General features: G+C 49.3%; 2 protein-coding genes and 1 pseudogene across 2 annotated transcripts; 1 reads left to right on the top strand and 2 right to left on the bottom strand.

Moving 5' to 3' along the window:
• Nucleotides 1-351: 351 nt before the first annotated feature.
• On the bottom strand, nt 352-5,380 carry LOC106866704 (annotated as a pseudogene).
• Nucleotides 5,381-5,577: 197 nt separating this feature from the next.
• On the bottom strand, nt 5,578-6,621 carry LOC104585010 (glycine, alanine and asparagine-rich protein-like). The gene is made up of 2 exons (XM_010240889.1): nt 6,517-6,621; nt 5,578-6,219 (listed from the first exon to the last, which is right to left on the bottom strand). Exons 1-2 carry the CDS (start codon nt 6,619-6,621, stop codon nt 5,578-5,580), a joined length of 747 nt encoding a protein of 248 aa, XP_010239191.1.
• Nucleotides 6,622-10,826: 4,205 nt separating this feature from the next.
• LOC100845333 (F-box/kelch-repeat protein At2g44130) lies at nt 10,827-12,556 on the top strand. The gene has a single exon (XM_003577598.4). It carries the CDS (start codon nt 11,031-11,033, stop codon nt 12,156-12,158), a length of 1,128 nt encoding a protein of 375 aa, XP_003577646.1. The 5' UTR covers nt 10,827-11,030; the 3' UTR covers nt 12,159-12,556.
• Nucleotides 12,557-13,004: the final 448 nt, after the last annotated feature.

Genomic DNA, 13,004 nt, shown 5'->3' with positions numbered 1-13,004 from the left:
AAATCTTTATTTTCAGAAGAATCTTGAGTTTCCATACCATCTTATGACAAAATTGACAATCATCGTTAATAAGGACCTGATAAAGAGATTTCACGGAAAAAAAATCCGGATGTAGACAACACCCAAGTGAATGAATCTGGTCGGTTTACAAGCTGGACTGAAACCAGTTTATCACATAACTCCTCCCAAGCCATCAACCTCGCACCAACAATGACCCTCCTAAAAGCAATGTTCGGATGCGTCGCATTCAACACCTAAGCAACAGAGGCCTGTCGGTTGGTCGCAATACGATAGAGAGAAGGAAATTGATCTCTAAGGGCCACACGCCCCAACCACCTATCTTCCCAAAAGTTAACTGCCAAACCACAATTGACAGAGAACAACAAATGAGGAAAAAAATACTCTCGCACACGCAACAGGCCTTTCCAAAAGGGGGAGTCCGATGCTCTCAATGAAACCTAGGAAAGAGTTTTAGCATAGAGGTACTTATTACGAAGCAGCTCCAACCACAACCCTTCTCTATTCAAAATTTTAAACAACCATTTGCTCAACATGCAGATGTTTTTGACCTCAAGGTTCTCAACCCCAAGTCCACCTTGGTCCCGGGGCCGACAAATGACATCCCACTTGGCCAGTCTATACTTACGTTTATGATCACCATATGCCAAAAGAACCGTGAGCGGTAAAAATCTAATCGCTTCGCAACTCCCTTTGGTACCTCAAAAAAGGACATCAAAAACATGGGCAGACTAGTGAGAACAGAATTAATCAAGGTCATTCTGCCACCAATAGAGAGGAGCTAAGCTTTTTCTCAAAACGATCCTCGACACATTTCCACTCTTTATTTAACAACTTACGGTAGTGAATAGGGATCCCGAGATATCGAAATGGGAACAACCCAACCCCACACCCAAATAGTTGCATATATTGAGCCTCAAAATTTTTAGCTTGCCCAAAACAGAAAATTTCGCTCTTGTGGAAGTTGATCTTCAAGCCAGACAGTTGCTCGAAGACACACATGAGCAACTTCAGATAATTGGCCTCTTCCATGTCATGATTTTAAAAAAGGACAGTATCATCGGCATACTGAAGAATAGAAACCCACCATCCACTAGATGGGGAACAACACCAGTTAACCGACCACTCTCCTTAGCGCGCTCAATGAGGACTGCCAACATGTCAGCAACAATGTTAAACAGGACCGGGGATAAGGGATCCCCTTGGCGCAACCTTTTTTTTGTTTGGAAGAAATGCCCAATGTCGTCATTAACCTTAACACCGACACTGCCACCCTTCACAACATCATCAATCCAACCACACCACCTATCATCAAAACCTTTCATCCGAAGCACTTGATGAAGGAATGACCAATTAACTTTGTCATAAGCTTTCTCAAAATCAAATTTAAAAATTACTCCATCCAACTTCTTAGAGTGCAACTCGTGTACCGTCTCATGTATAACAACCACACCCTCCAAGATGTGGCGATCTGACATGAAAGCAGATTGGGAAGGCTTAATAATCGAGCTAGCGACCGCATTAATACGGTTGATACACACCTTCATGAATATCTTAAAACACACATTAAGGAGACATATCGGTCGATATTGCTGAATTTGGGATGCGTCCTCCTTCTTCGGAAGGAGAGTAATGATACCAAAGTTAATCTTAAAAATTGGGAGGATGCCCGCATGGAAGTCGGCAAAGAGGGCCATCAGATCCTCTTTGATAACCTCCCAGAATCGCTGGAAAAACTCTGCAGGGAACTCGTCCGGCCCTGGCGCTTTATTATGCTCCATCTGGAACACAGCCAGACGAACCTCCTCCTCAGAGAAAGATGCAATAAGAATAGCATTCTCTTCCGCACTCACTCGAGGAAAATCATGGACCGTAGTCTCGTCCAATGAGACATAACTCGGCTCGGAGGGGCCAAAAAGATGCTTATAAAAGTTGGTGACGTATTGCTTCAGCTGTGCATCCCCAACAATAGTGCCCTCATCTTGCTCTAATTGAAAAATGCGCTTTTTACGGTGTTTCCCATTCGCCACCAGATGGAAATAGTGAGTATTGCTATCCCCATTACGAACACTATTCACCTTAGCCCTCTGAGACCATTTCCTTTCCTCATCTCTATAAAGACCAGCCAATTGATCGTCAGCCAGACGCTTGGCCTCCCATTCTCCGCTAGATAGGGGACCCTGCTCGGCGAGGACGTCCAACTCCTTGACCAAACGAAGCAAACGGTCCCGCTCTACCTTGAAAGCCCCCTGAGATTCTTCGCCCACCCGCGCAAAAATTGCCTGAGGTGACGGATACGATTTTGCCATCTCTCCACCGCATTCGCTCCTCGTGTAACCTTGCGCCAGTCAAACGCGACAAGCTCAAAGAAACCCTCCTTAGTCAACCAGGAAAGCTCAAAACTAAAACGGGCTTGGTTGCCCACATGGGCCGCTTCACCAGAATCCAATAAAAGCGGGCAGTGATCCGATAGCAACCGTTGCAGAGCATGCACCGAGACTAAAGGAAATTTAGATTCCCATTCAGTACTCATAAGCACCTGATCTAGCTTCTCAAGGGTTGGATTCTCCAAACTATTATCCCAAGTATACTGACGATCGGAGAGATCCATCTCGCGGAGATCCAAACTCTCAATAATCGCGTTAAAGAGAAAGGGCCAACGTTCCTGAAACGCGTTTTTGCTTTTCTCCTCCTGGCGCCGAATAATATTGAAATCACCCCCCACTAACAATGGGAGTGATTCCGCGGAGCAAAATTGGACCAACTCAGTAAGGAAATCATCCTTAAACTGAGGTTGAGCTGCCCCGTACACCGCAATCAACGACCATTTAAACCTGTCTTCCTTAGATTTGAGGCGGAACTTAACACAGAAGTCACCGGCATCAACCGAAGACACCTCCAAAGAAGCACAATTAATGCCCAAAAGCATCCCCCTAAGCGCCCATGCAGGGGGAGACAATGCCAGGAAAAATCCAACCCACCACTAATATGGGCAAGAAAACCGGAATTAAAATGAGACCTACCGGTTTCTGACAATGCCATAAAATCAAGATTATGCACGCGGGCAGAATCTGCAAGATATCCATGCTTAGCCAAGTCACGAAGACCTCTGCTATTCCAAAAAATTCCTTTCATCGGGAAACCAGTTTTGATTTAGGAGGCCGACCACGTGGACGCCCCCACCTTGGTCTGCCTCTTTCCCACCGGGATACCTTTAGATCGAGAAGAAGGAATACCACACAGGGCCTCCTCTTTCTCTTCAACCAATAGGTCATCACACAGATGCTCTACCGAGTCAAGTAATAAATAGTTTGAAGCAACAGGAAATTTTTCAACTTGTTTGCTACGCAAAATATTGAAAGATGCAGCAAGACGATCAATCTTAGTGCCTTTAATCTTATGAAGAGAATTAGCAATTTCAGTGTTATTTCTACCCAACGAGACACCTAAGGAATTCATATTTGAAATAATCTCATCATCAGGAATAGATAAAATTGAATTATTAAAATCAACTGACATACCAGTAGAACTCTCCAAATTACGAAGCTTTGCCAGTCGCATGGCCTTGTTGAGAGAATCCACGTCAACATCATCTTGGCCGCGAGACGGGCGCTGAAGCGAGAGGCCGCCGGGTACACACGGCGTTTCCTTGCATGCTCGCCAGCCGCAACCTTCAGAGTGGGCGCCTCCTGCCCCACCCTTTGCTCGACCAAAGAAGGCCACTGCAGTGGCGGAAAATCCTCCGGAGAATTCAGCTCGAAGCACCGAGACGGCGTCAACGAAGGCCTCGAATCCGCCGACGCCGGTAGCACCGACGAAGGCGATGGAGACCGCGGCGGAGAGACCTCCAGGCCCGCCAAGTTGGTTGCCTCCGGCACCTTCGCCATGCACTGAGCAGGCTGCTGCAAGCCATCCCGTGGAGCAGGTGCCTCCTGCACAGAGCCACACGGGTGGAGGCCCAGCTGCCCTGCCAAGGACCGACGAGGTGATGCCGACCGTCCCTGCACAGCAGCACGCACAACGGGCGCCTCCGCTTCCTGCACAGCGTCGCCACGAGCGCAGCAGACGACGCCACCTGCACCGAGGACGCCGGTGCTGCCTGCCCCGACGGAGACGAGGCGGACAGCACCGCTGGCGGACACACCGCCTGGGCTTCCTGCCCAGGCGCAGAAGTAGCAGCAAGCTCCGCAACAGTCGACGGAGATCGCAACACCATTGAGGCCGGCGACGACAACAGCGCCTCCGAGCCCCACAAGGAAGGGTCCCCCAAGAGCTTAAATGGAGACAAATAACCAGTACCCGTGGACCGACCAGTCCGAAAAATCAACCCGATGGTGGGCGCCCCGGCGTTGAAAGCCGGCGGAGCCGAAGAAGGTTCGGTCACCCCCTCTGTACGCTGAAACGATGGTGTAGGTCGAGATCGCTTCCTAGTATCATCATCCTTCCTATTATCCAAATCTTTCATATCATCAAGCATATCATCATCATCATTACTTGAATTGTCATCGCCCATGTCAGAATCAGCAGAAGATTCCACTTGGAAAGTAAGTCGGTAGCCAACACCCTTATGTCCCAAATCTGTACCCGGGGGAATAGCTCTCTTATTAGTCACGTCCACACTAATGCGACCCACTTCATGTTGGCGAGAAAAAGGCATATCAACCTCAATCGTGGTCCCAAGAAGAGACCCCAATCCCCAAATAGCATGGTAATTAAACAAATCATCCTGAATATTGCCAATACGAACCCAAGCTCTCTGAAATTGAAAAGCAGCAATCGAAGCCAAAGTCCATTCCTCCCCCCTATTGTGAAGCGAAGTGCCGGGCACCTAAATTGCCCCAACCCTGATCAATCTCTGTAACTCTTCACGTGTTGGAAAAACCACAGAAAAATCTGACATGCCCTGTGGCCTCACCACCCACTGAAAATTAGGAACCGGTATCAACCTCTCCATCACCCCAATCAACCGTTCCAACGGAAGAACACCACATTCGACGCGAACCAACCCCTTCCTGTTGCTTTCCACCTTAGGTGGAACACTAGCCTCCTCCGGAAATTCAAAAAAGAACAAATCATCCACCAAAGTGCCACAAGAACGAACTGACAACTTAGGTAGCTTGGGTAACTCACAATCCGCAGAGCAATGATCAGCCTTCTCACAAAAATCACACAAGATAGTTGTACACATAGTCGAAAGGTGGCCCTTTTGATCACACCGAAAACAACGGTACCTCGATAAAGGATTAGAAGGATTGGAAACTGCCCCGTCCGACGCCGACGCAGCCGCCACTGTAGCCGTTGCCATGGCCGCCCCAGAGCGAGAAGTCACGAGAACTTGCTCCGAACTAGACGCCGCCGCCATCCCCGCCAAAAGAGAAGTAGCAGCCGGCACCTGTGCCACTGGTGCGCCCGCTGCCACGGACGCCAAAGTTTGCTGGCCACCTCCGCCCAGGACAGCAGCCTGAGCCCCAACCACCAGCGAGGTAGCACCAGCATGGGCTGCGCCACCAGAAACCACACCGTCGAACGCCGTGTCGCCAACAACGGCACCACTAGCTCCTACACCGCCAGTCGTTGATGCAGCGCCTCGCTGGTTACCATGGCTGCGACCCCAACCACGGCCATGGTTGTGGAAGCGACCGCGCTCCGGCTCATGACGATAGCCGCGACCACGAACACCTCCACCGCCATACCCGCCTCCAAAACGGCCGCCGTATCCGCCACCAAAAGCGCCGCCTTGATAACCGCCGTTCGCACCATATCCACCACCATTCCCTCCATAGCCGCCTCCGTACCCGCCAAGCCGCTACCGTAACCACCACCGTAACCGTCACCGTACCCTCCATAGCCACCGCAGTAACCACGTTCGTGGCCGCCACGGAAGTCCCCAGGCTCCATGCCCGTGCCGGTGCCAACACCACCGACACTACCGGCCACAGCCGGGATCGGAGCCACACCACCATGTTGCGGCAAGCCGCCTCCACCTTGGACAAGGCCGGTGCCGGCAGCCGGAAGACCACCAGCAACAACCACCCTGCCAACAACCGCCTGTACAGAGCCACACGGGTGGAGGCCCAGCTGCCCAGCCAAGGACCCACGAGGTGATGCCGACCGTGCCTGCACAGCAGCACGCACAGCGGACGCCGCCGTTGCCGCGAGCGCAGCAGACGACGCCACCTGCAACGCCGCAGCCGGCGCCACCTGCACCCGTCAATACATGCTTGTGGACTAACCCGTCAATGGTAAGTTACGACGACTGGACTTGGATGCCAGCTGAGTCTTGCTTCGAGAAGCCTTTCTAGTGAAAGGCAACAAACCTCGCCTACCGATCGAGTGGGAGTGGAGCTAACGGCCCCTGGCAAAGATCCAACGGAAAAAAAATAGTTGTGTGGTGGAATCCTTGACTCGCGCACAACGATCCAACGGGACGCACATCGCCGTGCACAGCTTTTGCGGAGCTCCGCAACCTGGCGAGATCTGCGCCAAAAGTAAAAGTACAAGGTCTTCATTTCTTGTCCGCTGCAAACGAACAGAACTTGATTTCTCTTCCTCGCCTTCAGTCCCGTTGGTTTTTATGCTTCTCTTGACCCATGCAATCCGCATATGATCGAGCTGAATTCCATGCCCAGCTTTTGCGTCGGGAAACACTTTGAATGAAGGATGAAGCCCTGAAAGTCCGTAGACTTCGACGAAATAAAGGCGTACGTGCATAGTTTCAGTAGTACTTTTGCTTCTGGAGACACGCCGAAGGCTACGGAAATCCGTCTGACCACACCCAAATGAAAATTTCGAAACAGCTGGTAACCCCGAATCAGTACCAAAACAGCCGCATGCTTTGTATTGGGATCCCTTTAAGTCTGAGAACGAAAATGAACGGAACTGGAATACTGGATCCTCTGCCTGGCCTTCCGTTTCCTTCTTTTGTTTATGCTTCTTCATCTTCTTGACCCGTGCAATCCGCGTGTGCGCTGAACTTCATGCCTCCTAGTCTTGCTTCGGTAAACATTTCAACGGCTCTAGAAACCTAAAAATCCTGGACTTGAACGAAAGGAAGGCATGCATACATTTCAGTGGCTCTGCCTTGGGAAACATTGTTTCTGCATGAATCGCTCCTGGAAACGTGTCAACGGCTGCTACAGCCTGAATGGAACAAATAACCATGCGTACAGGAACCAAATCAAACTCCCGTTGAACGGATCGAAGAGACGAAAAAAGTAATAATGAGAAAAGTATATTTTTTTCCTCAATTGATATCAAAGTTTAAAAATGCTTACTCAACTTAAAACCATATTCATTTGATCGCTCAATTGGCAAAACCGTATACTTTAGTCACTTTTTTGATTTTGGACGGTTTTGACTCCACGTGCTGCGGTTTTCTTTAAGAACAACATGGAAAATTTGAGGAAAATCACTCGACGATGGAGTCAAAACCGTTCAAAATCCGAGAGAGGAACAAAAAAAATCCGGTTTTGCCAATTGAGAGACCAAATGTATACAATTTCAAGTTGAGGGACCATTTCTAGATTTTGATGCCAATTGAGAGAACAAAAATATATTTTTCGCAAAAAGAAATATCAAATCAATTAGCTATCGAATCAGCACCAAAACAACCCTTTTTATATTTCGAGAAATTAAATACAAGTTCTGGTACAGCAAAGTCTTCCAAGTCGTCGGGCCTGCTCGGTTTGTCATTTGACGCATTGCATAATCGCATTATATACAGATCATGGATATTGTTTATTTTCCTCTGAAATGACGTCTACGTTCCATGATATGATATGAGAATCCACGTGGACACATATGCCAACGCAAACAACGGAGATTTTTAGTAGAGTATAATCACACTAGCTTGCTCTTGTATCTTCTCCGGATGCCAAAAATCCCTATTGTTAAATCCAAAACATGGAGCTGACGTTGGAAGCCCGCGGTGAGAAAAGTCCATGACAGTTTTGTATTTGTCTCCTCATTAATTCCAAATAAGAAAAGGAGAAGTTTTTGATTTATCTCTAGGATCAGAGGTCGTCAGCCACGGGCCGACGTATGGACCGATTAACAATCTCCCGGGAGAATTCATCGTTGAATTGTCCTCGTAATAACAAACGAATAATCTCTGCTCGTGCCGCTGCTAGCTTGTTAATTTCTCCCTCGAAAACGATGGGATTAATACGAGCGATGGAAGAAACAATACGATGATGGATGCCGCGAAATGTTTTTGTGTCCACATGGGCGGCGAGTTTCATTCATTCATGCATGCATGCATGCATGAAGACATGAAGTGTGGAGTGCAAGGCAAGCGCTGACTCTCGATCCATCAGAGAGGGGTTTACTACTAATCAGGAACGATTAGCAAGCTTGCTTGGACGCCCAAGCAATTCGATCGGGGGTCTTCGAATTAGCGCGTCTTTTTGTGCGCATTAGCCTCCTTTTTTCGTTTGTTTTGACTCGGTGCCTGCTTTGATTAATGTAACGTGCGTGATGACGACGGGAAGATGCGTCGACGTGTGCAGAGATTGAGATTCGAATGGTACCGTGGAACAAACACTGTTAATTGCCGATGTGTTTTGACTAGAGTTAGAGAAGCTCACGAGAAGGGATGAATTGATTGAGGCTGTGCCCCAATTGTTGTTTTTCGCCCGCCCGCGGCGACACGCCGTCCTCCGCCCCGGCCTGGTCTTGGTCCCGTGCGTCGGCGTCCGTTGCCCGCAGCCTCAGGTTCGGCTTGATCACTTCGTAAGACTGATTCAGGGGGCGTCGTCGATGCAGATTTTTCTGCATTTCTACCTTGGAAAACTAGATCACAAACATTTCTATGCGTGCCTCTGTTTCTGTTTTCATCATCGTTCGCCACGGATTGGCATGCTCTGCCTTCTTTTCATTCTATGGAAGGCAGTCCATAGGAGTAGTTGAGTAAGGGACAGCCTCGGCAAGGTGCTTTTTAATCCAACTGACTGAGATTCGGATGCTGTTTGGTTCGTGGAAAAATTTGCCCTACTAAAATATTAACGACCTCTACTATTTTTGGACTTTGGCTGCGTTTTTTTGTTGGCTCCTAGAAACGGCTTTTCATAAAACCTGCCCCTCACCTAGCTTGCTGGAAAAGCTGTACCATAGATTTAGCTACACTCACAAAGTAGTTTGGACCAAATTAGTTTGATAGCCTAATTAAATTTAGGCGGAAGTTTCTTCAGGAAGCTTGGGGAGGGCACCTTTTTGAAAAAACCGGTCCAGTAAACCGAAAAGAACTGGCCTTTGTTTTGCTATGTAGCCAACAATTTAAACTTGCCAACTTCTTCACTTTCCTCTTCAGGAAACTTGTCAACTTTTTGGCAAATCATGAGCCGACAAATACTTAGGCAATAGTTTGGCTAGCCAATAGAGTTGACAAAAATTGGCAGGTAATAGTCAGAAACCAAACACACCCTGAACCATTTTGATTTTGATAATCGACTAAGATTTAAGCATTTTGTTTAAAAATCGACTGAAACATGAATATTGTTCTTGACCTGCAAAAAACCCTTTGATTCATAGGAGAGGAGGAAAAAACATAGGGACGTAAATTTCATGACACCATTCGTCATCTGATTTGAAGAAAACATTTTTTTCCCTGTGATCTGAGTAATTGATGTTTTTCTTTGGTCTCGATTTTAAAACCCTAGAAAAATTAGCCCGCCCTCATGGGTTCATTGGAGATGCCGAGGTTTGTTTGGTTGGAAGCCCAAAGCCCTAGCTGGTTTACTTGACTAAAGTCCCGGCAACATAATTAGCCTGGTTTACGTGCATATTTTTGTTGCAACCATTTTAGTAGTTCTCGAGCCAATGTCGTCACCGACCAAACAACTATCTAAGACATGTCTGTTCAAGTAAATATCCTCAATTTCTCTAGCTACTCTTAGGGAGCACATTTTTTCGAGCATGGTGCCCTGGTGACCAACTAAACAACCCCAAATTTGTGGCACACGGAATAATCTAGCACATTGTGACAACACAATTGCTCGCCTCTTGTTCTGGTCATTTTCAATTGGGTTCTGTAAAATTTATACTCCTTTTGTCCAACGAAGGATGTCTCAACTTTGACTAAATTTGAATGCATCTATACACTAAATCATGTCTAGATACATCCAAATTTTGACAAACTTGAAACATTTATTGTTGGACGGAGGGAGTAGTTTGTTTACGACATACCCAGTCACCAGCGAGCGCAGGAGAAAGGAAATGACACTTTCTCGGAAGGGCTTGTCTGTAATTCTGTTTTTTACTTTAAAGGTGCTTTGTAAGGTTTGTTGATTTAACATGTGGTCTTGGTCTTCTCGCCAAAAAAGAAAAACTACCAGGCTCATAATAATCTGAATATTGCACCAACATGAAGAAATTTAGCAACCAACGGACTAGCTAAGCAGCAACTAGTTTGAAGTTTGAACAAGAGCACCTATAAAATTGCAAGCCTTAAAAAAAAAGGAATCTGGCCACCACACTTCAAACAGATCTAGCGGCAACAGTGCAACACAACTAAAATTCAGGGGAATAATTGATTCCTCTGTAGAGGACAATATGTGTGCCAATTGAATCATAGCAGATCTTTTCCATGTTAATGCAATTGAACCATATGGCTATTTTTTTTACTGTAAGCTGTAAAGTATCTCTTTATTACATCGAAATAATGGTTGCATGGTTCGTCAAAATATAGCTAATTTTAATTTTAAAGGGAATATTTGGCCATTCATAAGTGTTTTAAAGATCCATCGCTGCCCATGCACGAGCACGACCGACGGTGCCAATTTTGCTAAACACGAGATCGGCGCGGGTCGTCGGTGATGAACAGAACACTATACGGTTCCTATTGCTTTGCACCAGCACGTTGTTACATTTTCTTCCATTTTCTTTGTTGCTCTTCGATCCGTCAGAGAGCCCAATAGGACGGCGCCAGGTGGCACCCCCACCGTTCTATTTAAAGTCTTCCTTTGCCTTGAGCTAGAGGCACATCAAATTGTTCCATTTTCAGAAGCCAAAACAAGATGAGGAACGCAAAGAGCCGTGTCGATGAGACCGAGGCCGCCGCCGAGCACATCGACCTCATCCCGGGGATGCCGGACGACGTCGCCGTCGACTGCCTTGCGCGCGTGCCGCACGGGGCCTACCGCTCCATGCGTCGGGTCTGCCGCGGCTGGCGTAGCGCCGCCGCCGCGCCGGCCTTCGCCCTGGCGCGCGCCGAGGCCGGCGCGAACGAGGATCTCGTCTTCCTGCTGCAGTTCAGCAACCCGGCCGCGGCGGCGGCCATGGCGGACGCCGCGCCGGAGAGCGCTGCCGCCCAGGCGGCGTACGGGGTCGCCGTGTACAACGTCACCACGGGCGAGTGGCACCACGACCCCGCGGCGCCGCCGGTGCCGATGTTCGCGCAGTGCGCGGCCGTGGGGAGCCACGTGGCGGTTCTCGGCGGCTGGGATCCCCAGACCTTCGAGCCCGTGGCGGACGTCCACGTCCTCGACGCCGCGACCGGCGTCTGGCGGCGGGGCGCGCCCATGAGATCCGCGCGGTCCTTCTTCGCCTGCGCCGAGGCCGGCGGCAAGATCTACGTGGCTGGCGGCCACGACAAGCTGAAGAACGCGCTCAAGACGGCGGAGGCGTACGACGCGGGGTGCGACGCCTGGGACCCGCTCCCTGACATGTCGGAGGAGCGCGACGAGTGCGACGGCATGGCGACCGTGGCAGGGGACAAGTTCCTGGCCGTGAGCGGGTACCGCACGGGGCGGCAGGGCGGCTTCGAGCGCGACGCCGAGTGGTTCGACCCGGAGACCCGCGAGTGGCGCCGCCTGGAGCGCGTCAGGGCGCCGCCGTCGGCCGCGCACGTCGTGGTGCGCGGCCGCGTCTGGTGCATCGAGGGGACGGCCGTCATGGAGTGGCGCGGGGAGCGGCGCGGGTGGCGCGAGGTCGGGCCCTACCCGCCGGGGCTCAAGCCCGGCACGGCGCGCGCGGTGGCTGTTGGCGGTGGCGAGCAAGTGGTGGTCACCGGGGCTATCGAGTCCGAGGGCGGCGGCCGGCACGCGTTGTGGGTGTTCGACGTAAAGTCCAAGAGCTGGACCGTGGTGCGGCCTCCGCCAGAGTTCGCAGGCTTCGTCTTCTCCCTGGGATCCGTCCGCGTGTGATCGATCAATCATTCCTTGGATCCCAATGGAAGATTCTACGCGAGCGGTGACGGTGAGCACAAGGCAGATGCTATTTGTCGGCATGGAAGTATGAGAGACAAGAGCGAGCAAGAGCGGCGAGCACAAGGCAGATGCTATTGTTGAACTATTGAATTGTTCAACTGATGGAGCTGGGGTGTAGTACTCGTTTCTGTAAAATCAAAACGAGCTCTCTTTTTTGTCGACAAGAAGCATGATTAGTGCTGTATAAGGTACTTGTGTTTCTGTTGCTGCAATGGAAAATGGGAGTCGCCCAAGCCGAAAATCAAACAAGGATGATTAGTTGCACGATACTTGACGGATCTTGATTCTTGAATACAGTGGAACCAAACCGCAGGTATCATTTTCTTCAGTCAAAATTGGGGGATATGATTTTCTACTTGTACAAGCACATGCTTTGTACTTGCAAAGACAGTGATGATTCTTGGACCTGCGGCAGAAAGGAAAAAGAAAGGGCTTTGCAAAACTTCACAGTTTGTTGCCCTCACAGTCACAGGACTGTGTAGTTAATAAATTAGGAAACTTGAGACATGTCACGACAAGGCCGCAAAATTTTAATGAGCCAACTTGAGGTGCAATGGCACAGTATTTTTGTCGCCAACAAATTGATAGCTACGCGTTAGCTAATGTGTGGCAAAACTATATGTCAATGGTGTGCACGAAGCAGTGTAAAACAAGTGTGGCCAGCCACAAGTTTGGCAATGTAGCATACTCCTCCATAGTAGACTAACATATAAGGCATGTATGCTCCTTTATTATGGTGCCGGCATATGGTTGATTGGACTCTGCACAATCCTGAGCCGATCA

This window comes from Brachypodium distachyon, chromosome 4 (genome assembly GCF_000005505.3).
Source record: "Brachypodium distachyon strain Bd21 chromosome 4, Brachypodium_distachyon_v3.0, whole genome shotgun sequence".
Lineage (NCBI taxonomy): Eukaryota > Viridiplantae > Streptophyta > Magnoliopsida > Poales > Poaceae > Brachypodium > Brachypodium distachyon.
This window is presented reverse-complemented; position numbering and strand designations above follow the sequence as displayed.